The following is a 25,720-nucleotide window of genomic DNA, read 5'->3' on the forward strand; positions in this document are numbered from 1 at the left end:
TATCAGCCTCGTTCCCAAGCGCTTATCGAGTGAGTCGTGCTTTCTGTGTGAGGATTGGGACCGAACGCGGTAGCGTAGCTCAACGGGTGACTTCAAGGTCAGCCGCGCGCCAAGGAGGACTGGGGCAAGGCTGGCACCAGGTGTTTCAGTACAGAGGCGTTTGTCGGGTTTCAAAACTGGTGGGAGTTTAGGATTTGGGCGACGGTAAATTATGCTGAGTTTTTGAACCCGTGTGTGTTTTGTTTGAATGTTTATTTGTTTTCTTTTCTTGTTGTTTTGTGGGTTTCTCTTTTATTTTTACTAGCGCGCTCGGCAATCCATTAAAAACAAGATGCCTGCTATACTGGCATTACGCGAGATGCTGGGGCTGATTCATTTATTCCAACTGTATGCTTCGCCGATTGATAAAACTATCCTTGCTAATGGAATAGTTTGAGTCACGACGATCGCGTTACGTTGTTTTCCGTGTGTTACGCGACTCAGACTATCAGCGGAAATTTGTGGAATTCCATTACGATAACGTAAGCTTCTCAATGACCTCTTTTCAGTCTCGCGTCGTGGTCTAAGACTGTCAAACAAAGCACGATTCCTTCACTAAGAACTCACCAATTTCCACCGTTTTACGTGTCGGGTGCTTCTTAGAAGTTATTCTTTCGATTTACGGCTTCAAAATGGTGAAATTTCCCTTTGAAAACGGCACACTTGAGTCCAGAACATGTTAAAACAATATGGCGCGACTTAATCCGTCTTTAATAAATATATCAAATGATGCATTGACGTCACACAGGTAGGGGTGAGTGGGTCCCCTCCCTCGCAATATAAGCGACAAGAATGGATTTTGATTGGCCTGCTTTTGTTGAAGACAATCAAAACAATACATCCCGAGTAGGAGAGGGGAGAGTTTAATGAATAAATTAATGTACCGATTTGTGTATACGACGAAGAAAAAAAAAAAGAAATCGACCCGTTTTAAGACACGGTATGCCCCCTCAGGGCATCCCGCGTAATCATGCCAAGTGGGATTTAGGGAAGATACGCTAATTAGCTCCGGCTGTACGTAAACTCGTTATCACTTTACATTTTTCTGACGTCTTCGTATCGAATTCCTTAGCGTTTTCGACAACAATTCGGTAAAAAGACCCGGTTGCAATATTTATTTAGCATGCTTGTGTAATGTTTGCTAATAGTATGAATTATTGAAGGTTCGCAAAAACCGACACCTTCGAAAACTAGTCCACAGAAGAGAGACCGGGGGGTTCGTACGGTCTAAAATTCTTGGAAAATGTGGAAATCTGTAAACACTAATCTTCCAGGCCAAATGAAGATAAAGTCTGGAAGAAATGCAAAAAAGTCTGCATTTTTTTTCATCGCTGTAACGTTGCTTACTGAATTGCTAAGACGAGTGGTATCTTTGTCTCACTTTGTCTGCTAGTCGAATTTTATTTTAATTTTGTCTTAGTCAAAATGTTCAATCGCAGAATCGTGAGAAGTCGCTCTACCCTACCCCATTACGATACTGTCTGATATGTGTTTTGACTGATACAGGCTTGAGTCTCGAAAAAGTAACTAATGTTTTGGAACACTGAAGTCTTCAATTTAGCATACAAACCTTTGTTCGAACCACAGTCATCCATAACACAGATTTAGGAATTAATGCACCCCCCCCCCCCCCACCACCCTCTGTATCCCCTTCCGTTACCAGTCCTTCGCATCAGTTGGACATCTGGTTTAGGTTCACCCACTCACTGAAAGACACTCAATGGATCTTTTTGCTGAACATCTGTTTGGAAGGCCTTAAATGACCACAGAAATTAACATCTAATTGTGATGAAAAACTAGAGTTTAATATCTTTGGTAAAATGTCACGTTAACCTTTAGTAAACATGTGTACATAAATCCCTTTCGTTTTCGAAGGACAGAACTGAAAAGATCGTTTCGAGTGCTAAATAAAGTTAGCTGGGATTTTCAGATAGCCAACAGCAGCTCGTAAATTTAGCGACTGAAAAATTCACCTAAAACATTCGAACAGATCAAACTGGGCTAGGGTGCACAAATATCCCTTTTACTGCGGCGTTTTAAGATTTCGAAATTGAAGAAGTTGTCTGGGTGCACCTGTTGGTTGGGAAGCCTTGGATATTTCTCAGGCACAGTTTCAACAATTTTATCTGTCAAGTTTGCTTGCTTAGTTTCGTAACTAGTTCCACTATTAATCTGGTAACTAAAGAGAGAAAAAACAACACACATAGAAACCAAGGTGGGCGATGGTTCTTTCATTGGTGGAGGGGTTGGAGGACTAAATTAAAAAGGAGTCAAAATGTCACCCGGTAAGTGATCAAACGACGACTGTCATCGATAATAAATTGTTATTGACGTATTTTTAATATTTTCATAATCAAAAAGGGAGGCCAAGCTCTTTTCTTTCTCATTTTTAAACGTTAAGAAGCAGTTAAAGTTACGAAACAGCTGAATGCGCATTTAATATATTCTGCTATGTGTATGAGTTAAATCTACAGTGAGAGAGCAAGGAAGTTCAATACACAGAAGGCCACAAGGTTCTCACATCATGTTTCATTTGCAGGAGCGAATAAAGGACCTTAACTGAACAAATGGACACCTGGTTTTGGATTCTAGGATGGTTTCTTTCCATTCTAGCAATCGCTGGAAATGGATTTATTATTTTCTTTGTCTGCAGCAAACAACAGCTTCGCACCAAAACCAACGCTTTTGTCGTTTCACTTGCTGTGGCAGATTTCTGTGTTGGGTTGAGCGTTATTCCACTCCCATTCTTCTGTGGTAGTAGCTGCAAATGGTCTCAAGCTGAGGTGTCTTGGCCGAAGTTGGTAAGGTGGCTGTTCGGTTACGCTTCCGTGACGAACTTATGCAGTCTAGCACTGGACCGCTACATCGCCGTCGTGAAGCCTTTAAAACACTTGACCTTCATGACAAGCCGACGCGTTAAGCAAATGATTTTCTTTTCTTGGGCAGTCCCAGTTGTTCTTGACATTTTACCGTTATCTTATGTCATTTCTCCAAAGCCTGTATTTTTCGATATTTTCAATTGGCTGGTCATAATACTCCTTGAGTTCTTGCCATGTTTTATGTTAATATTCTGCGTCGGATCCATGGTACGTGTTGTTTTGAAGCAGCGCAGGGTTCGGGCAGCACGCATGTTGGCAAACGAGTTACGTTTTAACCAGCGCGTTCCGTTTAAAACTCACAAGAAGGCTACAGTTAAAATAATGGGAATCGTTGTGGGGCTGTTTCTTCTATGCTACGGTATTTTCATTCGTTGTTCCATCGTATCAGTCTATTCCGCAAGCTGTGAAGACGCTGAATATAAACTACCTATTTTAGTTTTAAACTCTGCTGTTAACCCTTTAGTTTATGCTCTTCTCAAGAGAGACATAAACAACGAGTTTAAAAAAGTGACCTATGTTGTGACATTCAAGCGAGACAAATGAACACGCTGAATTGTTTAAGGTGTTCTACGAAATTAAAACATTAAGGAAAACTAGACGATCTATCGTTTTTAGTAAGTTGATCCTATATATCGGGGCGCCCAATGAAAATACTTAAGTGAAATACTTGGCAACACACAGTCATTCTTGTAAAATAAGCTAGTTTTGTTTTTATTTTTCTTTCCCATCCCACTTGTCGTTAATAAAAAGTTATTAAAATTTCATCCTCTGGGTGAAAAGCACTGTTTCGGATGATCCTTTCTTAAAAATACATTCCACAACCCAACCCAACCCACCTTCTTTATAATTTCTAATAAATATAAAAAAAAAATAGTTGTTGAGTACAACACAATCCCGCATTCGAGTTGCAGACAGTTGCCAACACGATCATATGAATGACAAAATAACATAACACCGTTAAACATCACTCAAATCCCTCGCTTACGTTACAGGTTGAGAATATTTAGTTTTACATAAACTTTTGCACTGTACTCAGTCGATTTAATCATGACAGAAAAGACCATTTTTAGTGTCGATTATCCCGGAAACTTCGAACCTAAAACGAGATCGGGAGGATTTCACACGAACTGTGATTAGTAGACTTCAGTCTAAAGTTCTACTGGAGCTCTACAAAATTTAACATGCTTAGAGTTTTACCGATTGCCTCTCAGACCTGACGCTATCCCTTCACGGGAAAAATCAATCTATCAGTAAATAATTCTTCAAACAGGAGCAGTAGCTTTGAAACTAGTAAACCATTGAAGGAGGGAAAAAAGAAAACGAATCTTGTAATAATGCGAAAAAATATATTTCGTACGATGAAATATAGCAGAAACCTACGTTTGTTCCCCTGTCTAGGCTTAACGGAGACTCGAGTGAGCAAAAGATGACAACTTGCTTTGACTGACGATTCCGTTTTGACCACTGCCTGTACCATTGCCTGTATTCGTTTTTCATTTTGATCGCGCTCAAATTCGAAGGCAAGTTGATGCAAGTCTGTCATCGTTATAATACCCAATGCAAGTTGAACGTAAGTTATCAGTTATCTTCAGTTCTTTCTAATGACCACATGCACAAGGCAGCGTTGAGAAAATGGGTTTTTCCGATGTGTGTCTATTTTCTAAGGCTACTTGGAGTTCGCTCGTCTACTGGCCCAACGCAAGTCTGTGTCAGTTGATAATCCAGTGAAAGCCTTGCATTGACCATCCCCTTCCCTCTCCCGTTTTGCCATCATTTATTTTCCCTTTTCACGCATCTGTTTTCCTATTTTGACCCAGTAACCAACCACATGATCAATCTGTAAACTGAGGCTTTTCTTTCAGTTTAACTTCACCACCATGTTCCTGATTGCACTTTTCTCACTTGATTCAGCTGTCAAAGTAAGAAGGAAGAATTACCATTACATGTCATTTTTAGTTAACAATTATTTCACGAGCGCGCGTTGGATATCAGATGGTAGATAGCCAACTCGGCGCGTATCTATCATCTCATATCCAACAAGTGCGAGTGGAATAATTGTTTTATTAAAAACAGTCAAGAAATATTTCTAGATCTTCCAGATTTCACTTTGCATGAACAACCAGTAGACAATTTAATGGTCGCTATTTCTCGGGCATGGTATTAAATGGCTCATATACCATGGCTGCTAAGCCAATCAAATCCCTGGAATTGCATTATTCAATGATCCAGTTTTTAATAAAACTTAATATTAATATCTGCAAACAAGAAACGCCACAATGTAAGACACAACTGATTAGCTAGACGTGCCAAAATTTATGAATATTTTGATGCGAAATGCCGAACTAGCTGTTTTGGCCAAATTTGCCCATTTTTGCAAGCAATGCAGATGATGTAATGGAAGGAAAATATTTACAGTAATACAAACACTAAGGCAAAGGTACAGGCGTAGAAGATGATTTTGTGTGCTAAAACGAATCCGTGGATGCTTATTTTCCCTCCAAATTTAAATCTAGGCAAATTCCGCCAAAACAATGGCCCTAAAGAATTGGAAATTCATCCTGCAGGCAAATTCTAAATACGGACTGATCAGCATTTACAGGACACAGAGAGGTATTAAAGTTAGGAATGTTTTTTGGTCACCATAAGCGCCTTACGCCCCTTTTAAAACTGTTTTAAATGAGGGAAACGGTGATGTGCCCTCGCGGATGAATTCCTTCTGTCTATAGTCTAAGCTACAACTGTTATAAAACAGTTTTCATTAGAATCTCTCGGCTTGGGCTACTTTTCGCAATCTTCGCCATGAAATCTTTGTACCTGGTCGGCAACTTTCGGAAATCGTTGGAATATCTTCGAACATCCTCGGCAATGTTTGGAAATCGTCGGAACATCTTCGTTATTATGGCGGGTAACATTAAGATGAAAATTTCATGCATTTAACTGGAGGAAAGTTGGCAGGCACACATTAGCAAGGTAGGTTTTACCTCTTTAGGGCTAAACTCTAGTATCGTTCCTATTGCTGTAATCATCTGCTGTTTGACAGAGTAACTGGTGCTCATCATGAATCTCAGAACAATATTCTTTATATATTCTAAATTGGCACTTTCACGAGACCTGCAAAAGATTAAAATGCAAAAGGTCATAAGTTTTATTCTCAAGACGTTCTCCACCATACAAATGCCGGTATACCGAGGAAATAGCCCATGTCTCCTACCTGTCTCTTTCAAGCTTCCTGATTTCTTCTTTGAGAACGTTGGCTTGGTCCAAGAGCTTGTCACCTCTGCCAACATAGAAAGACAAAAACAACAGCATAAAAAAGATGAACGCAAAAGTAGAGCATCTTTCTCTCAATAACTACTACTACTAAATAATGTAATCGAACAGACAGTTGAATTGGCACGCAAGGACCAGAATATCTTTAACCCTTTCCATATGATGAGGTGGAGGATGGGCGATCCACTTTTCAGTGTATTGCTCAAGCCAAACTGTTAAAGTCAGCATTAACAAGGTTTGTAAAGGGGAGCAAGGATGAAAGCACTCGCCTTGCACTATTGTGTCCAGGGTTCGATTCCCTGACTCGGCATCAAATGTGGTTTGAGTTTATTGTTGGTTCTCGTCCCTGCTCCGAGAGGTTTTTCTCCAGGTACTCCGGTTTTCCCCTCTTCTCAGGAAACAACATTTCCAAATTCCAATTCGATCCGAAGAATGTCCCCATACTGTAAAGAGCATTTGATCATCTCGTCATGGAATTATTCGCTATTCAACTTAACAATTTGTTTGTTGTTTACACAAAAAGCGTACCTAATTTCAGCATCTCTCAAGGCAACTTCAAGGTCGTTTTTCTGCCGTCGTATCGCACTGCTCTCTGCTTCTCTTCTCGCCTGCTGTTGTGCATAGTGGACCAGCGAGCCCTGACCGCCAGTAACCTGGTGATGATGCAGTGGGTGTGGTTACAAGGAGCCTACATATTAAGTGATTATTTGTTTGCACAAACAAAGCAACCGTTATTGTGATGCCAGTCCATGCATCGCCAATTTTCACAGATGGTTTAACGAGAGTGATAAACTTTATTCCGTCCATCTTTTTAGCTGCAGGACTTGACACTGAATTTTCAATAAAAATATGGTGTTGTATACTTTTGAAAAGGTCGCATTGTCTTCATGAGATTCTTTGGACGCTTTTTCAAATCACTATGCCTTACTAAATGCTTCTAACATAACATGTATGCATGATTGCTGCAGTCAAACCATACTCGCTAACACATCAGTATGAAGGCAGCTCATCACACATCTCCAAACAGGACACGCAGATGCCCTCCTCTATCCTACATTTTTGTAACACTTCAAAATTTTGAAAGCTAGTCATGTACACTTCTATCTTGATTATCAAATCTGAAATCACATTTGCGAATATCAAGGATAAACTTATGAAATCTCGAGGTTTCGACGTCATCATTTCTTTGCTTCAGCATATCTCTCTTGATGAAGAAATCACATTTATCACTTCTACACTTCATGAATAAACTCACTTCCTAGTGATGGCCTCACAATACAAGGCTTGGGCAATGATATTACAGATAATGTATCAGTATTGTGATAAACTCCCTTCATGATCACACTCATATTCCATTGAATTTGAAAAACACATATCCACTAATCCTAAACACCTACCCCAGAAGGCTTGGACAACAGTTGAAGAACAGCAGCATCAGCTTCAGAGGCCTGGGGCGAGTCTAAGGAGGCCTGAGACCCACCGGTCATCTCCACAAACTTTCTCTGATAAGAAAATACCGATCTTGCTGCCCCACTCTCAGCTGATGGACTAGCAGAAGGACTGCGCATTCGGAGCACTTCAATCTCAGAGTCTTTCTCAGCAACAAGTGCAAGCGTTCGCTCCCTTTGGTTTAAAACTTGTCTCTCAAGCTCTTCAAGCTTTTGTTTGTAAACAGTGTTTGCTTCTTCTTTTTCAAGTTTATAGTTCTCCTCCATTAGCTTGAGTTGATCTCTCAAATTTGCAACAACCTTTTTCTGGTCGAGTTCTCTTTCATTGTTTGAGTCTCTCAACTCTTGAAGTTGCTCTTCCAACTCAGAATTTTGGCTTTTTAATTTTTCCATGTTTTCCAACTGTTCGCTGAGTTCTTTAAATGACTTATTCTTGTGAAGAGCTTGCGTTTTCACTTTGTAGCGTTCAAACTCCTCCTTCAACTGCCGTAATTGCTGTTGGCAAACCTTGTGAGATGGATCACTGACAAAGATCGACTCCAACTCTGACTTGTTGAACTCTTCCAATTCTAGAGGAGAAAGAAAATTTCCAAACTTGGCAAAAAAGATCGTTTACAGAAAAACTCCTTTGGATAACATCTACTGGCACAGAGCTGTCAATAAGCTTTGGAGAATCTGACTCCACAAGGATAGTACCCAGTCAAGTCAGAGTTGGAATCAATTTTTATTACCTTAGTATTAGAATCTTTATATTATTAGAATTATATGTGTGGTTGTGTGGTTTAACACAACCACACAAGCTATATCTTTGAAAATCATCATGTATAAATAAAAGTTATGGTATGGTATTTTTGTTGTCTTATAGAGATTTCCAAGCTTTCAATTCAGTAGCCCGCTATTTTCACTTTAGCTGCCACCCATAGTAGCCTCATGTCCGCTACTAATGACGGCCCAACCTCGGAAACCCAGTGGCATTTGGTCGGGGGGGGGGGGGGGGGTGGGGGAATTGGTGCAATGAAATATTTTTGTAAGAACTTTTTTTGCACCATTCATCCCCCCCCCCTCCGAATGACTGCCCCTGGGTCTCTGAGGATGACAACAGCCCTGTTTCAAGGAAAGCGGGAAAATCTACTAGAGAGATGCAAAGGAGTGTCCTTTTCCTTGCATGTCTCTAAGGCAACCAGTTGTGTTAACTCAATAAATAACACACATACATAAAGTTGTTGTTTAAGGGACTAAATAGTAACTTCAATCACAAAGCTTCTTCAGAACTCAAAATAATGATCACAAAAGTGTCAATTATGTGAAGCAACTCCACCTGCAGTGACACACAAAACGAAGGTGAACCAATCATGGAGATTTAATCACAGTATTTTTATTATCAAATCTCATTAAGGGATTTTCCCTTTAAATTCCTCTGCAAATCCTTCTCACTTTCCAAGCAAAGCTTAATTAAAAAAATCCCGCATCTTTTATCAGTAAATTCCTGATCCATACCCAGATCCAGTGGTTTGTCAGATGAATCTAAAGCAATCTTCAGTAATCCCTTCAACTTCATAACTTGCTTTTTCAATTCTTCTGATGTTTCATCATCTACGACATCTCTCTCGTTGTCTGGTGTATGATTCTCATCTACGCTAATCTGCCGTGTTAATGTTGCATTCTCCACATCCAGTTGTTGCAAGCGATCTTTAAGCTTCTGTATAGCTTGCTGATCTTGAAGTCTGAGCTTTTCATAATTTCCAACAACTTCTGACAGCTCAGACAGCTTAACCTCTGTTATGAAAACCAAAAAAAAAAGGGCAATTTGAATGTGGAAAAAAGAAAGGCACAAGTCAAAGAGATTTTTAAGTGCCCATAACCCCAAAAATGTTTTTTGCTTAGATAAATCTTTGCACCTGTTTGAAACATATTGCGCTATTTTGCGCCTTTTTCAACCAAATCTTGTTTTTTTATTAAAGGCTGTAAAAGTTACGAAATCTAGCCATCATCTGTCCCACGACCGAGCTGGTAAGGGGCATGGGTCTATTCCTTACTTGACGTCACAAACTGCTTTGCATGCATTTTCACAAAGACTTAATACAATGCAAATCAGTTTGTGACGTCAAGTAAGGAATAGACCCATGCTCCTTACTAGCTCGGTCATGGGACAGATGATGGCTAGATTTCGTAACTTTTGCAGCCTATAAAAAGTCAAGATTTGGTTGAAAAAAGGCGCAAAAAAGCTCAATGCGTTTCGAACAGGTGCAAAGATTTATTTAAGCGAAAATTTTTTGGGGGGTTATAAGCACTTTAAGCCCCCAAACCCCTCTTTGCTTGCAAATACACAGCAGTGGGACAGCACTTTGATGAACTTAGTATCATACCTTGTGAATCAGTTTAATTGCTGCTAATCACTTCTGTCATGAAATCATGATAAAAATTCCTTTTGTTTGCTGTTTGAACTAAGAGAAAAGAAATCAACCACGCGTAGTATTTTTCTTTGTCTTTTTTCTTGAGTTTCTAGCTTTTTCTCGAGCTTGTTTGCCAAATTCATACCTTTCCCAGAGCCAAAAAAAAAAAAAAAAAACCCTGGAGAATCATGTTTCTTACACAATGGCCAGTTTATAATTGCTAAATGAAAGCTATTTCAGAAAATGCCAATTTCAAGGGCAAATAGCATTTTATTTCTTCATGCCCTGTTGTCATCAAGCCCCTTGACTGTACATTTAGAGAGAAAATTCATTTGGTTCTTACCCAAATCTGCTACCCTGCACTCTTCCAGACTTGTAATAATCCTCAGCCTCTCTTCAGCATCATTAGCTCTCTTCTGCTCCCTAATGACGGCCTCAGCATGTTCCTTCTTCATCTTCGACATCTCCGCCTGTAGCTGAACCAACAGCGGCGATGGCTGAGAGGAAGCTCTCTCTGCCTCTTTTAATCTTCTCTGAACGTCGTGCAGCTCCAACTGCAATCGGGAAATTTGCCGTTCATACTCTTCGGTCTTACTGCCTGGTAATTTCTTTGTTAGTGTGATCTGTTCTTTGGCATCCTCTAGTTGTTGTTCAAGGTCTTCTTTTGCCGCTCGTTCAGTGGATACCAACATTTGCAGTTCCCGTAGCATGAGGACATGGTTGTTTTGTTCCTCTTCACGAGCTTGCTGTTCATGTCGCATGCGTAGCTTGAGCTGTGAGTGAATAGAAACAGCATTAGTTAATTCTCAAATTATTTTTAAAACTTATCATTTTATGACTTATAATTTAACAGAAGAGTGGTGACCGGCCTCCCATATTACTCTTCATTTTACCCCACCACATGTACATCATTATCGTGACCTGTCACAAAAGCCAGTTGTAAGCACTAAGTATAAGACATGTACGTCTGCAAGACATTAAAGATTTTATGGAAAACAGCCTAAAAACAAACCTCTTGAAGTTGTTCTTCCAGGGTTTCTATGTTTTGCTTTAACTTCTCTGTTTCTTCTTCATGTTCTCTCATTTTAACTTCATGCTCTTGCTAAAAAACAAAAAGATAAAATGTACAAGTTAAAGAATAAAGATCCTCATAGGGAAGTTAAAATTCAATTTAATAAATCATTTGTGATGGGGGATAATCATACCATCATTTTCTTCTTATCTGCTTGATAACTGGCCTCCATCTTGGATTTTTGCTGCATGACAGTCGCAAGTGATGTACTGAGAGTCGCAACTTTTTCTTGTTGTGCTCCAAACTCTGCTTGTGTACATACATGTGAGCTGTTTTCCTAAATTAAATAGATAAATAATATGTTGCTAACAAAATTGGAATGTGCTCTGAAGCCTCACTGTCTTCTGTGCATTCTCCTAATAATTATTTAGTGAGCTTGAAGGGTTTTCTTATAACTGACATTATTATTATACACACTGTTTTTTTTTTTTTTCATTTAATCAATCATTTTTTATTTCAATAATTTAAAATTTAACAAATTAGAAAAATGTACAACCCACATATAGCAAAGCTAATCGAGGCGGGTTGTATAACTTAAACTAAAATAAGCAAAACAGGTTATTAGACAAGTAATAGAACAAAAATTAATGAGATTCCATAGGACTAGTAGAAATTTTTTCCAAATCACAAAAATTCATTTGACAATTATGATCATTTGAAACTTGAAGATTTCCAATCTCTTTTGTTTGTAAATTTCATAAGAATAAATTAACACAACAACAATAATGATAACCATATTTAAACAGGGAATCTGAGTCTAACAATATTTTTTAAACTAGTTTAATTTTTATGTTCCTTTGTGCAGTATTCATTACGGTAACCATAATCTAAGACAAAGGGAAATAAAAATCAAACTGGTTTGAACAATTTGAACCACAACATAGATATCACTTTAATTAGAGACCACTGGCCACTGCTACCTCCCAACACTGTCTTCACCAGGACAATGGTCATAATAATTCTCATTTTGAAAAGTGCAGTCAAGAAATAATTCAGCATTGTTGTGGCATGTTTATACAAGTATCAATAATTAATTCAAAATAAGATCAAACCTTGTCAGGCTGAGACTGATTTGTATCTTCCACTTCATCTTCTTTCACTGCAAGAGGATGATCCACCACGCTATCTTTCTCTTTTGTCTGTTCTTTTACTGGACTGTAGGCACCTGTTTTGCCTGCACCATCCTTTTCACCTTCCAGCTTCTCATTTTGATCATCCCTTGTCTCATGTTCAGCTGCATCCTCCTTATCGCTTTTTGTTGACTGGTTATTAGCTGTTAAGACAGTTATACTGGCTTCCAGGGCCTCTTTTTCCTGCAACAGATTCCTATATGCATGGACAACATCTGCAAAATAAATACAAGGAAAAGGTAAGGGGATAATTCCCTAGAATTTTTAAGTCACCAACTAGTATAAGGTATATGTATCACCAAAGGATATGGTATTAGATGCATTTTCGCCTAAAATAGGGAATTGACTTCACCATAATTATGGTCTGAGAATGGCAAAGATGTTAGTTATTAGGTGCAGAGATACCAACCTCTGGACATCTGGTAGCCTCTTCCTTTTATAGATGGTTGTACCCCTACATTCTGTACCTCTACAATGTACAAGAATCTAGTCTTGTCAGCAATCTTATCCTCAAAAAGAGTCCAGATAGATCAGATCTTTTCAGTTGTTGTTTATAATCTTCTGTGCCATCCAGACACAAAAATGAGAAGGCATGAACAAAGCATGAGTTCACAGAACTGGAAAGGCCTTGATAATATCAAAATTATCAATGTTTTTGTTCCTAACAACCCGAATTCAAATCTTGGAGACCCCTGGCCCCAGTTGTTCAAAGGCCGGATAACTTTATCCTATTCAGGGTCTACAATATACTTCATGTTAACCGTTGTCAAAGGTACACTCCCAAACTTAACTGTGATTAGAGTGTGCATATTCGCTTGTACAAGGGGAAATACACTGTACTGAAATCTTTGCACAGATTGAAAGTGCCGGATAGTGACTTATCCACAGGATAAAGTTATCCGGCCTTTGAACAACTGGAACCTGGATAATCTGGAGGCTTGGCAGGCATGCATGTTGCAAGTACAGGATGGTTTTAGGTGAAACCTGTTATCAAGCTAGGCTGAATATTGGGCACACATTTAACCTTGGTTGAAGACTGGTTCACCCCCAGTTGTGCAACTTATACATCTGGCCCCAGTTGTTCAAAGGCCGGATAACTTTATCCGGTGGATAAGTCACTATCCGACAGTTTCAATCTGTGCAAAGATTTCAGTATTTCATTGTGTACAAGCAAATATGCACACTCTAACCACAGTCTAGTTAGGAGTGTACGAAAACCTTGGACAACGTTTAACATGAAGTAAATTTTAGACCATGAATAGTACCTTATCTTGCGGATAAAGTTATCCGGCCTTTGAACAACTGGGGCCTGGGCCCGTTTGCTCAATATGAGCGGATTATTCTATCAAGCAGATAAGAAGTACTCCAGGCAATACACTTTATCTGCTCCCGGTGTAGTCAATCGAACGAAACCGAACCAAAAACCAATCGAACCCAATCGAGCGATTGGGTTTGATTACCAAACGTTCAATTGACTACGTCGGGATCTGCTGGCTTGTGACTTATCCGCTGGGAAAAGTTATCCACTTTTGAACAACCACGGCCTTATATGGGGTAGGAAAAATAATATAGTCGGTGTGAAAGAAGGTACTAAAGACTTCCAATCTCTTGCATGGAAGTAACTTTCTCTCCTTCCAGTATGCTCCTTACAGTTCAAGGACCAGAGATTAACTTTCAGCATTAATAAGCTAACAAATAAACTTTTTTTTAGGAATACTTGGGATGTGTCTTAGGAGGGTGCCTTGAATCCAACTCCAATCTTTTCTCTGTTAACACACACAAATGTGTAATGCTTACAATGTATTTAGAAATGCATGTACATGGATGTGTGCATTACATTCCTTGTATAAATAAACAGCAGACATATGAATAGAACTGGAGTCACAAATTTGCATACATGATTAAATAGCGGGTATAAAAGTTCTTTCGAATCTTACGAAACTCAAAGAATCTTTGCCCCAATCCTTGGCTACAATAACAACTCATAGGGCCTAATTTTGCAGTTACTCCACACACAGATTGTTATAGAGTTATCATTTGGTAGCAAATGTAAACCTTACCTCTAAGCCTCGTTTCGTAACGACTCAGTTGTTCTTTCTGTGCCTCTACAATCTTAATGAGTTCGAACCTCGATTTCTTCTCCATAAACGTACACAGATCAACAGATTAACGACAAGTCTAAAAATCACTATTCCAGCATTCTTGTCCAATGTTTATGGCGTCATATCATTCCCTTGAGGTAGATGAATAATAAACCGCAATTTAGGTCCCTTAGCGCTGTAAAAAAAAGTTCAAACTCTTCCTTAGGCCTGTATATGTACTTCACTATCTTTTTTTATCTAAGAAGAGTGCCTAATATTACGGTATTTTGCGAGAAAAGAAGAAGCATTTAAATCGACCAGGCACATTAGACACGACACGTATGTTTACATCAATAACCGCGAAAAGACTGGTTTCACGCTTCATGTTAAAGAACACGAAACGTATAAAGCGTTCTTTTGATCACGTGATGTTTTAAACTAATATGGCGGCCGCCCAGAATGCAGGAATAAATAGCATAACGAAAGTTTTGGAGAGTATTTGCCGTGAGAGGCGAAGAGAGCACCTCGATAAAGAAAGTGAAGGTAAGTATATTGCGTGTATATTGGCGTGGAGCTGTTTTTAGCCAAGAGATTTATGGATTTATTTTTCTCTGGTTGATGGAATTTATTGTGCAAGGTAAACTCGATTTGTCTGTCTGTTTGATGGTTTGAGAGATTTTGCTTAAACGGTCCCGTTTCGCCCACCTTTTCGTGCTTGTTTTTCACAAATGAAGGGGAAATATTTTGATTGTAGTTTTCAAGCTAAGAAGGTATCAGACGGAAATGTGTAATGCATGATGGTGTAATCTTAATTACAGTAGCGGGAAGTCAATCAAACGCATGACACTGAAGCATCTTATTATGCCGACGTTACTCACCACTCTGTTTGGTGATTGAACCTTTTCAATACCCAACCAAACTCAACTGAATGATTCGATTCAACTTGGCAAGTAATTTTAATCAAACCAAAAACTTGTGATTGAAAGTAAGTGAATGTTGATGTTTTTCTTGCATCATCACCAATCAAACCTATAAACAATAATTGTTTTATTGCTGATGCCAGCTGCACCCAATCATGAAGTGGATTAGGGTGGAATGATCAACCATCCATTTTATTGTTTTTAATTAGTTACATGTCTCACCTATTTAAGGAGGCTAAAGACACTGATATCCATACTGGAAACTTCATACTTTGTATGCCAAAGTTTTATGCCATGATTTTAACAAAAAAATCGCTACATCAACCTCAAGTTAAGTCAGTTTCAAGCCCATGTCAAAGAGCTGTGCAAAACCTATGATTATGGGCAAGATTTCCATTTTTATTACAAATTGAAATGCCAAGCAACAGATAAAACATTGGAGCAATGTTTCCTGGAAGAATTCAAGGTCACATGCCAAAAAAATCGGTGAATCTGAGCTAAAGCTAATGAAAGGTGCGAAACACAAAGGGGAATGAAAATAGTAATAAATAAGGTGAACTGAAGAGAAAAAAAGATAATTTATGCTAACATATTACAGAAGCTTCTGCTAGGATTTGCATTTTACAAACTCTAGACAACACAATGCCAGAATCTTTCTGCAGCTGTACCTGAAAAAATCTGCCATAAAACAAGTCCTCTAATCATGAATAAATTATTTTAAACCCAGGAAAAGAGTTTCGCACCTTCCCATCACTAATTATTTATAGGTCTAGTTATCTACCCTGGCTTACTTAGTGTGCCATTATGCATCTCAGGTAGATACATACAGTACCATATTTATTTTGCTATAAGCTGAGTGATTTTTTAAGACTTCAAATTTAGTTTTGGGGAAATTTATCTGAAGAATGGGGTATGGTTGATAGCTGAGAGTTAAAGTGTCTTTTCAAGAACAATAGAAAATCCTCACTTGCATTTCTTTACTCAGCTTATGTGTATAGCCAAATCAGCTACGTATTATAACTATTATAAGGAAAATGAATGAAACACCACAAAAAAAAAAAAATTCACAATGTTGGTCAGGGAACTTTTATGTATTTAACTGCTCCTAAAGGAGCCGTTTGTTAAAAAAAAAAAAAAGCTTTCAACTCAAAGTTTACTCGCTATCAGCTTCTTCTTAACTCTCTCCCAAAATGAGAGTTTGGCTGAAGTTTTAACTGTATTTTGTTATTCTTTAAATAACAGAGGGTTTTATCGTCCTGGCTATTGAATCTTTCTGGACAAGACTGTTTTCACAATACTTCGTCTGTAGTGATGACGACACAAGGGATGATCTCCTATTCTATGTAAAAGGGAAGAACCCAAATAAAGATGGAAAAGTTACCAAGGAAACAGAGGTACAGTACATGAATTTAATGAATTTATTAAGAATTTATTGTTGTGCACATTCACATGTATATAATAATATTGTATCACTGTAAATAGATGTTGTGGTCTAAATATTGTTTTTCATTTAAAATCTTCAAACCAGTTTGATTTATATCATTGTCCCCTTTTATTAAAATAATTATAGCAATGAAACTTATTCAACAGAAAATAAAAATTGAACTGGTTTGGGAATTACTACATGTAAAAACAAATTTTAACCATCCCAGCAGCATAGACAATTCTTTTGTATTGTCAGTAGTTCTGTGAATCTGATTGCCCTCTTGATCAGGACTATCCACTGAAAAATCAATAATTGTCACTATCATTACCTCCACCATCATACTTATTATCATCATCATTGAAGTAACGGTAGTCAAGAATGAAAACTTAATTTTCACTCATTTGTTTTCACTTAGTCTAAAATTGCAGTGTTCAGAAAAGACTCTAAAGTTCTACCAAGGTTTGTAAATATTTTCTTGATTCCACTCAGAAGTTGTTTTGACCACAATTTATTTACTCCTGATTTTAACCATTTATTTCCCAGATGTCCTTACGGATTCTTTTTATTAATTTTGTTTTCAGCCTGGGCGATCCAAGCATTGACTGGGAAGAGTCTGTCTATCTCAACTTAATATTACATCAAGTAAGTGAAGTGGCTTTCTGCGAGGGTCTTTCTTCTATCCAATCTTTCACCTGCAGTTCAAATACATGTTTCTTGTATTCAATTTCAAGTGAAAATGTGTTGTGTTCCTATAAATGTGGTGCACAGAAATTTGAGTTTCTTTTGGAGTGTTCAACTGGGTACTACTTGAATGATGTGCGCACTCACAAGAAAAAAAAATAAAGTTTATAATCATGAGCACAGAAATTTGAAGATGAATAGATGAAGTGATCATTGCTTATATACAGTGTAACCAACAGATGAAACATCTTGTGGATTGAATGAAGGACCTTTGCAGTGAAATCAGCAAGTTATTAGTAGGAGTTGGAAATCAAAAACCTGAAAAAAAAAATTCTGGCTTGAATGGGGCTCAAACCATGACTTTCCAATATTGGTACAATCTGTCTGTCTGTTTGTAAATCTATTTTTCTATCCTGAAAACAATGGTCTCAGGGGCAACACTATTGATGTAGTTCATGTCAGTACCCTCTATCTTGAATCTTTTTTGACTGAGGCTTGGGTTCTAACAAGAAAATGCAGTCATGTGTTGCCATTCTTGGTTGTTTTCCTCCCATTTCTTCTTTGATTTTCATGGTCTCCTGTTATCCTCCGCTGTTCCTTGGAAAGTAAACTTAGCAGTGTTCATAACAGTCAAGGTGCTAACTAAAGCCAACTGAGAACTAGTCAGAAAGGAAATTTCATATCCCTACTGGTAAGAGCAAGAGAGTGATCTTATGGGGAGCAGGGATGGCACAGTGGTGAGAGCACTTGCCTTCCTGCAATGAGGCCCAGGTTCGATTCTCTGACTCGGTGTCATATGCCGGTTGAGTTTGTTGTTGGTTCTTGTCCTCCTCCGGGTACTCTGGCTTTCCCTTCTCCTCAGATTTAGTATAGAATGGAGAATGTCTGCACTGTTTTATTGTATCAATTGTTTTTCTCTAGTTTGAATATACACTGACGTGTGCAATTTGTACAAAACCTCAAGAAAAAGAAATGAGAGTACTAAGTAGAATATCACAGGTCAGTCTGTCACATGATGTACTTGCATAATCCATTTTATATGAATACAAATTTTCTGTTGTTTGCATGGAAGTCAAGTGCTTGGGAATTTTTTTTCGTAGTACTGTAGTATGGAGCAAACCAGCTGTAGTAGGAAGGAAAAGATGGCACTTATGTCATCATCATCATCCCCCTCATCATCATCATTGTCCTCATCGTCATCATCATTATCATCATTATCATCGTCATCATCATCACCATCATTTATTTATACATGTAGCGCTTAAGAAGTAATAGCTGTTTCATAATGTGTATGACTGTCAAATAAATATAGTAACATGTCTTTGAATGATAATTATTATACATAATAGTGTCTAATTTCTGTTAGGGGTACAGTGTGAAATCAGGATTGTGTAGTCTACAGGCAGTAGATTATTAGTTTGTTAGGAGTGTCATTGTGAAGTGATAATATGTGACAGCTATCTATTCAGGTATGCAGGTAGGTACTGTGTCATAATTTTTCAAGAAATTGAAATATTATTTTTATCACAATATTAATAATAATTATTAATTAGCTATGTTTTGTATTACTGGTAGGCCCAAGTAATTAATTTACATCTTAAAATTAATGCAATTTTGTTTAAAATGTTCAATGATTATAATTTTGTGAATTTTGCTATGTTCTCCTGACAGAAGGTGTATGCCTCACCAAACAGACGGAGGTAATAGTCAAGTCAATTCATTGTATAGAGTTTTGTTTATGATCCTCGCTTAACCCTCTAACCCTTAATATCAAAGAACAAATTCTCCTATGTTGTTCCCATACTTTTCTTATAAAAGCACTGGGGAGAAGTTATTAAGATATCAAGAAAGTTCACCTTGGGTGATCATATCCTTAATTCTCATGGCCTCAGTGGTTGAATAAGCATTGATATTACAAGGAGAAATTTGATGCTGATCACTGTTAGGGCTTAAAGGGTTAAGGTTGAGAAAATGTATTTATGTATTCCTTAAGTCATTTTTTTGAGAATCAAGTAACTTTGTCGAATTTCATTTCAGAATGGACACCAAAGGGAGTTCTGCTGAGATTTCATACCCCAACATATTTTTTATTCTTGACAATTTCGAGGAGGTGAGACTTTTCTTACTCATTGTGGATGGGTATCTTATTATGTTATTCTATTATTAAACACTTATTGGTGCTGAGGTAAAACATCTCAAACTACTGTATTTCTTGAGGGACAAGTAATCGTTATGAATGAAGGGCTGACAGAGAGCATAATCAAGCTAAATGCATTTCAGACTGCTTTTTGTTGTTTTAGCTCAGATTCATCAGTCGAGAATTTTTGCATGTGGCTTTGAATTCCTTCAGGAAACGTTGCTCCACTGTTTTACCCGCTGCTTTGTGCTTCATTTTGTGATAAAAATTGAAATCTAGCACATAATCAAAGGTTTTTATTGCAACAATGGTTCTACACAGACAGTTCTATTTTGAAGAAAATTTGTGGACACAAACTTTCAAACAATGACACAAACAATGTACCTTGTATCCCAATGTGCTGTCAACATGTGCGTTACATGCACACACATCTACATCAACCAAACACCTCAAAAAAGAGGACTTTGTGCATTGCATCCCACTTCAGCTGGAGTGGGCTACAGTTTTTGAATTGTAGCCCATTGAATTGTGTCCTACATGGTTTTGAGTTTGTTGTGCAACTTAACCCTTTAAGCCCAAATAGTGACAAGCATGCAAGTTCTCCATACAACATCACAACCTGATCAAGCATTTAGCTTCTGAAAAAAAAGGACATGATCACCAAAGGCAAAAGGTCTTGATGCGTTAACAAATTCTCCTAACTAGTTCCATAAGAAAAATAAGGAGAACAGTGTGGAGAATCTACATGCTGATATTGGTGTTTAAAAGTTTAAAGAAACAACCAATCAGAACATAAATTACATAACAAAAATTCTGAATTCAAGTAAGTGACTTGGGCAGGGCTGTCATTAAGAGGCGGGGGCCGGGGATTTCCCCAGGTTACTAAGATCGTGGCCCCCGGTTATTTTCATAGGAAAATAGAAGAAAAATAGAACCAAAAGAAATTCCTAGCTGTTTGATTCCCCGCCTACTTGTTGTATTTATCCAGCAACTTGAAATTTTAGTGACAGCCCTGCCTAACTTAGGTAACGTGAGTTTTATTTTTACCATTGTAGACGTTTAGAGACTTTGCATTACAAGAAAATGAGATGGTGTGTGTGGAGTTGGTAGCAAAAGATAAGGTATGGAATCTGTTAGTTCAGTTCTACAATTCAACATTCTCTGTTTAATGGCAACTTTGAGCTTTTTGAGAATTTACGCTGTGCAGTTCCAGAAAAAATCCATACAGCCCATGGAAATCTCAGCAGGGGGAGGGGGAGGGGGAGGGGGGGGTTTGCCTAAAGGCTAATTTGGAATTTCACAAGGGATGGGGGTTGGGGGGGGGGATGTTTGAACCAAGAAACCATCCATGGGAGGGGCATGGCTATTTTTCTGGAACAAAACCTTGTATAAGCATCAAGAGCAATGAAATGATGGATTTCATTTTATGTTGTAGACTGAATCAGTTGAAGGAGTTATCTTCCTTGGATCCATAAGATATGAGTCACTCAAGAAAGTTTATGATGGTAGAGTAAGTATGAGGACTATTATGAATTAACCTAATTATTACTCGTTCCGGGTTCAAATGGAAACTTGGGACAAGTTTTTAAATTGTCATATAAATAGAAATTGGAGCCTACCACAAGAACAATCACATTTAAATTAGTCAGTTTACCAAGTTTGAGGTTCTGTTGTTAAATTGCACCCGTGTAGAAGGCTTTCAAAACTCAGAAAAATTAGAGACTGTGTGGATTTGGGATTTTTGTGGTCTTTCTGGCAATGGGGTTCATTTCTTCATATCACGCAATGGATAAATTAGGACCGAGTCCCTTTATGAACTTCAGAATGGGCAATACCTACATTTTTTTTGTTTAAAACACACTTCAAGAACTGTCAAAAAGTGTCTGATGCAATGGATTTTCTAATATTTCTTAATGTCCAGTACTAGTTCCAGAATATTTCCATACCCACCTGACCCTACAGAAGGAATTGAAAATTTCAGAAGGGTGCAAGGGAGGGGCTCTCAAAGGCCACAAAGTTTAAAGGGAAGTACAGCTGTATGAAGCTAAATTGGAATTTCTAGAGAGGTGGGGGTGGGGGTAGCTTGGAGAAATTCCCTTCGGTGGCTAGGGGGGTGGGAAGGGTATGGACTAAATAAGCCATATAGCTAAGTTAAACATTTGTGGGATGGTATTTTGTGTCAGTTCTGTGGGCATGGCTGAACAAGTAATTTCTTGTCTCCGCCTGTAGGCAAGTGTCGCCAGTAAAGTGGCTCGTAAAGTGTCCATGGGCTGGTGGAAAGGGCCGGCAAATGTGGAGTTCATCAAGATGAAAGGACCAGGAGGAAAAGGCCACGCAGAAATGGCCATCACACAACAGAGGGGAGGGGAAGAAAAGAGTGATGACATGGAATATACTGACTGGTAGGGCATTAAAAAAATGGAATCTGAGCCCGACACTGGAAACAGAATTCAAGTTCACAATGATTTGGCCTTGAAATCCAAATTTCTCTAAATTTGTTCTAATTTGGTAATACAGACAGAAATGTAGTTCCATAACATACAATGTAGTTATGTTGTGATCTACAGGCTCAAATTTGTCCAGTTAACTTAGACTTTAAGCTAGAAACTGAGCTAACTGATATGATGCTTAAAATTATTTCTTTATTTCTCTGTTTAAAGCTAAACAAGTTCTAATTTGATAATAAGTCTGTAGGCCAAAGTAGAATGTTTTAGGGAAATTTGATCTACATGTATTAATAGACCAAATCCTCACCTCTGCTGTTTTTCCATTGGGGCCTTCAATTTAAATGGTATTATCATAGATTGAAGGGAAAGCTTTCTGTATGCAATTTTCCATTGGGCTGATTTGAAAACATAAGTTTTGTTAACTGTGATGTGGCTTTTAAAATGCAGTTTTTGTCTGTTTATCCCTTCTTCATTTCACAGATGCTTTTAATATGTACCTGTTGATAGTTTCAGTCCATAGAGAATGAAAGATAATCCGAGTATGTTCATTGTGTCAAACATTTAGACAACAAAATTAATGACGAAACACTAAGTTGGATTTCAAAAGTTATATTTTGGTATGAACTATAACAATAATATTTATACCATCATAAAAACAGCATATAAATAAAAATCATCAGACTAAAAATATGTATACAGTCAAGTTTAATAACAAATTATTAGAAAGTGAAACAAAAAGTATACTGTACTCATGAGAAAAGACAAGTTCTCTGCTGGATTTCAATCCATTGTTGAGAGAAGGAGTTAGGCATTTGATATAGTACAACAATGTATGCCTCTTTGTATAAGAGAAGATTCCAGTTGTGGTTGCAGTCTAATACTGTGGTGTTGTTGTGGCCTAGTTGTGTGAATTATTCTTTGTTACAAGAACAAGCAAGTGGAGGCAGGTGGATACTGAAGAGATTTTTAAAATATGCATTTTTTCTGATTTTTATTCAAGGAGGACATGTTCTAACTGTGGTGTAAGAACGCTCTTTTCACCTTCACCCAATCACCAAATGGCTGGTGTAGTTGAAAAGTGTTATTGTGGAGCAGAACTCAGCTGTGAGGATCCCAGGTGGACATTGAGCTGCGACGGTTCAAGACCCAAGGACAGCAGCTTGGACAGAAAAAAGAAAGGTTATTGTTACATTCATTTTTTCAGTCTTTCATGGAGAAGGCTTAGATAGATACAAAGTTCGTTTATCGTTTATTAAAAACCAGACATAACTAATCGATGATCAATGACATCAATCAGTAACCGATGGGTAATCAATGAGCAATCAACTGATTAGTCATTGATTATTAGCAATGATCGGTGAGTACTTGATAACTAATTGACTAATTGATGACTACATCACTTCCTAACATTAAGGAAATGTTTATTGATTAGTTATGTCTGGTAAAAACCAAATCTTGCAGTCAAAACAACTGAATTACATTGGTTTAAAATTACAATGACTGAAATTACAAAATCACAAAAAAGCTTTGTAAGAGGAAATAAATAAAAACAGTAATGTAAAAAATCTTAACTACTTAAACCATAAACATGAACATAAATTGTAAATTGTAGTTAAGCATTAGTTGAGGAAGCACATGCTGCATAAGCCTCATGGTTTCTTTGGACTTCCTCGCCATTTTCTTTTATTTCTTTACGATTCTGTAAATTACATTTGGTGTCAAAGAATAAAAAATTTAACCAATAGAAATTATTGACTATTTCAAGACATCGAGCTGCATATTAATGAACAATTTTTTAAAACCTTTCATTGCGACTGGATAGCATAAATAAATAAAACAACACTTCTTCCTCAAATGTTAAGTGTGAGAACTGGCTATAGGTGTTATCAATACAGAGAGCTTATGATCTTTATCATTTGCAGTTTTGTTAAATAATTTTACCCTAACCCTTTAACAGATAGTGCATGGACAATCACTTCACTGTACATTAAGCCAGGAAAGATTATTCACACAGAATTCCTTTGAATGTTTTAATGAAATAAGAACTTTTAGTTTAGCAAACTTAAATTTTCTGGCAATCTTGCATTAAGTTGTAAAAAGTTGTTAAAAGAAATTACTTATTTTTATATTGCAGGAGTTTCATCTCCCTCACAACATTGGATGAAATTCAGGTACTTTGCTTGTGTCATCTTTTCAGCTTTTCATTTACCTTTGGAGCAAGAAACAGCCCAACAAAATCCTTTACACAGGAAAAGAAAATCTGAGTTCTTCCAGCAGTAGTTGAACCTATGACCTTCCAATAATTACTAATTGAGATGCTCTACCACTGAGTTACAGGAGCCGCAAAATGTTCGTTAATTTTGTCTTCTTTTTTTTGTCCCACAGAAAGAAATCTCTAAGTAGCCTGGCGCTCTCTGCTTACCTAACATATGTTACATTGCCGTGGAATAAAATTATGAAAGGTGAGCTTCCATTGGGGAGAGGGGAGGGGGGCGAGGGCCACTAGTTTATCAGTTTCATTACTGTCAGATGTCACCCTCATAAAATAAAATCTTAGTTACTTTCTTACTTTTAAAACAAGCTTTTAATATCAGAAAGAGTGTTTTATAGGTGTTCCTTTTTGTAGAAATAAATCACTCATAATTCCTTAACTTAAAGACAGTTTTAAAGAAAATTTAAAGCTGAAGTTTTTTAGCAAATACTAATTCTATAAAAAACATCTACTACAGTATCTTACATTTCTGTTAAATTCTCTTTTATTGCTCATTTATGATTGATTTACTGCCTATTTCTGAGTATCTACATGTACCTAGCAAAATGAATAAAACTAGCACCTGTGTCTTGCATGCTGTGTTGTGTGCTTGTAATGTGTTTTTCCGACCGTGTAATCTACACGTAGTAAATAATATTATATTATTATATTAATATAATATTATTTCCATGCAAGTATGGCTTGCTAGTTCTTTAACTCTATTTAGTTATTTTAGGAAGCCTATACCTTTTATCATTTAAGTGCTATTTTATGTCTTTTATTTAGCTAACTAAGGTAATAAAGTGTTTTTGTTATCTCTTGATAATTTTTTAAGACATGAAAAAAAAATCTTACATGAATATTATTTTTATTGTTTTTATCTTGTTTTAGATATCTTGGAAGTGAGGCAACCTCCTATATTATCATGATAGAATTTTAGTTAATATTCAGAAATTCATTGATAGCAGTTTATTATTTACAGATGACAAATTTATTTATCTTTTTTTCAATCTCCAATGATAGTTAGCACTTAAAACCTTTTCTATCAAGATAGTGATTTATGACATAATCTAAAACAAATAATATTAAAGGGGCAGTATCATGGGAGATCGATGGGAGATATGATTTTTGGCCAAAATTCACTAAATTTAAACTTTGAACACTGTGTTAATTAATTTCTCAATCGCTAATTTAATGAAATATTAATAGTGATTCTAAGACGAAAGGTTGAACCAAAATATAGTACAACCGGCAATTTTTAGTGTGTTACAACAGCGAAATTTGAAAATGTCCGCCAGACGTTTTCAAATTTGAACCCCTCTCTATCTTGGTCATCTGCCGGCGAAAATATCCTTGGATAGTTTCTTTGCATTCTGATAGTCTTTTAATGGAATTTTGTCATCATATCTTGGCTGCTATCAACCGAATAGCGCCTTTCCGATTTTCGATGTGTTACTAAAAATAGCGTGATACTGTCCCTTTAAAGGGCCAGGTAGAATTAAGGTGGAGTGTAAGGATTTTGTCTGAAGATACTGAGACTAAGTAC

At 37.3% G+C, this 25,720-nt stretch overlaps 3 protein-coding genes across 3 annotated transcripts; 2 read left to right on the forward strand and 1 right to left on the reverse strand.

The window, feature by feature from the left end:
- The first annotated feature begins 1,475 nt into the window (after nt 1-1,475).
- LOC146486031 (octopamine receptor beta-1R-like) lies at nt 1,476-3,904 on the forward strand. Its single transcript, XM_085097560.1, has one exon. The coding sequence runs from the start codon at nt 2,607-2,609 to the stop codon at nt 3,459-3,461; it is 855 nt and encodes a 284-aa protein (XP_084953686.1). The 5' UTR covers nt 1,476-2,606; the 3' UTR covers nt 3,462-3,904.
- Nucleotides 3,603-14,668, reverse strand: LOC146486032 (GRIP and coiled-coil domain-containing protein 1-like). The gene is made up of 11 exons (XM_085097540.1): nt 14,292-14,668; nt 12,154-12,446; nt 11,235-11,378; nt 11,042-11,131; nt 10,373-10,802; nt 9,134-9,412; nt 7,586-8,205; nt 6,717-6,841; nt 6,130-6,195; nt 5,900-6,029; nt 3,603-4,829 (listed from the first exon to the last, which is right to left on the reverse strand). The coding sequence occupies exons 1-11, from the start codon at nt 14,374-14,376 to the stop codon at nt 4,788-4,790; spliced, it is 2,304 nt and encodes a 767-aa protein (XP_084953666.1). The 5' UTR covers nt 14,377-14,668; the 3' UTR covers nt 3,603-4,787.
- A 50-nt stretch (nt 14,669-14,718) lies between these two features.
- On the forward strand, nt 14,719-25,322 carry LOC146486033 (uncharacterized protein KIAA0930-like). The gene is made up of 14 exons (XM_085097550.1): nt 14,719-14,855; nt 16,475-16,626; nt 17,074-17,117; nt 17,240-17,300; nt 18,261-18,338; nt 19,011-19,039; nt 19,377-19,449; nt 20,532-20,597; nt 20,912-20,986; nt 21,706-21,878; nt 22,924-23,102; nt 24,058-24,094; nt 24,309-24,385; nt 25,066-25,322. Exons 1-14 carry the CDS (start codon nt 14,756-14,758, stop codon nt 25,101-25,103), a joined length of 1,182 nt encoding a protein of 393 aa, XP_084953676.1. The 5' UTR covers nt 14,719-14,755; the 3' UTR covers nt 25,104-25,322.
- The last annotated feature ends 398 nt before the right edge of the window (nt 25,323-25,720 follow it).

The sequence above is a fragment of the Pavona decussata genome, unplaced genomic scaffold, assembly GCF_977016875.1.
Source record: "Pavona decussata unplaced genomic scaffold, jaPavDecu1.1 SCAFFOLD_21, whole genome shotgun sequence".
NCBI lineage: Eukaryota > Metazoa > Cnidaria > Anthozoa > Scleractinia > Agariciidae > Pavona > Pavona decussata.